Here is a 289-nt window from a genome sequence, read left to right as displayed (position 1 = left end):
GCGATACTTACTCTACTTTCCAATTCTGTAGGAAACCGTGTTTGGAACTTGACCATAGTACCTTCACTGTAATCGCGCTGTATAAAAACTTTCTCACAGTTCTGAGGAGGCCCTCCACCTGCCTGCCCTCGTCCCGCGGACATGTCTTCCAGCGGTGTGAGGGCAGCATGATTACCCTAAAAAAATACAACATTACCGTATTTATTACAAATTATTAAGCCTATATTTTTTGTAATACCAATATACAGACTATAACCTTATCTCTCAAATATAACTATTTATATATATA

At 38.4% G+C, this 289-nt stretch overlaps 1 protein-coding gene across 9 annotated transcripts in view; it reads right to left on the bottom strand.

The window, feature by feature from the left end:
* LOC108684475 (golgin subfamily A member 7) overlaps positions 1-289 on the bottom strand; it is a 4,125-nt gene that overhangs the window by 2,840 nt on the left and 996 nt on the right. For all 9 annotated transcript variants that reach the window (XM_018188804.1, XM_018188806.1, XM_018188809.1 and 6 more), the window contains one exon: positions 12-176. In XM_018188804.1, coding sequence (XP_018044293.1) covers positions 12-176 — 165 coding nt within the window. The remainder of the gene's footprint in view (positions 1-11; positions 177-289) is intronic.

The sequence above is a fragment of the Atta colombica genome, unplaced genomic scaffold (assembly GCF_001594045.1).
Source record: "Atta colombica isolate Treedump-2 unplaced genomic scaffold, Acol1.0 scaffold135, whole genome shotgun sequence".
Lineage (NCBI taxonomy): Eukaryota > Metazoa > Arthropoda > Insecta > Hymenoptera > Formicidae > Atta > Atta colombica.
The sequence above is the reverse complement of the archived record's forward strand: the minus strand, read 5'-3'. Positions and strand labels throughout refer to the sequence as shown.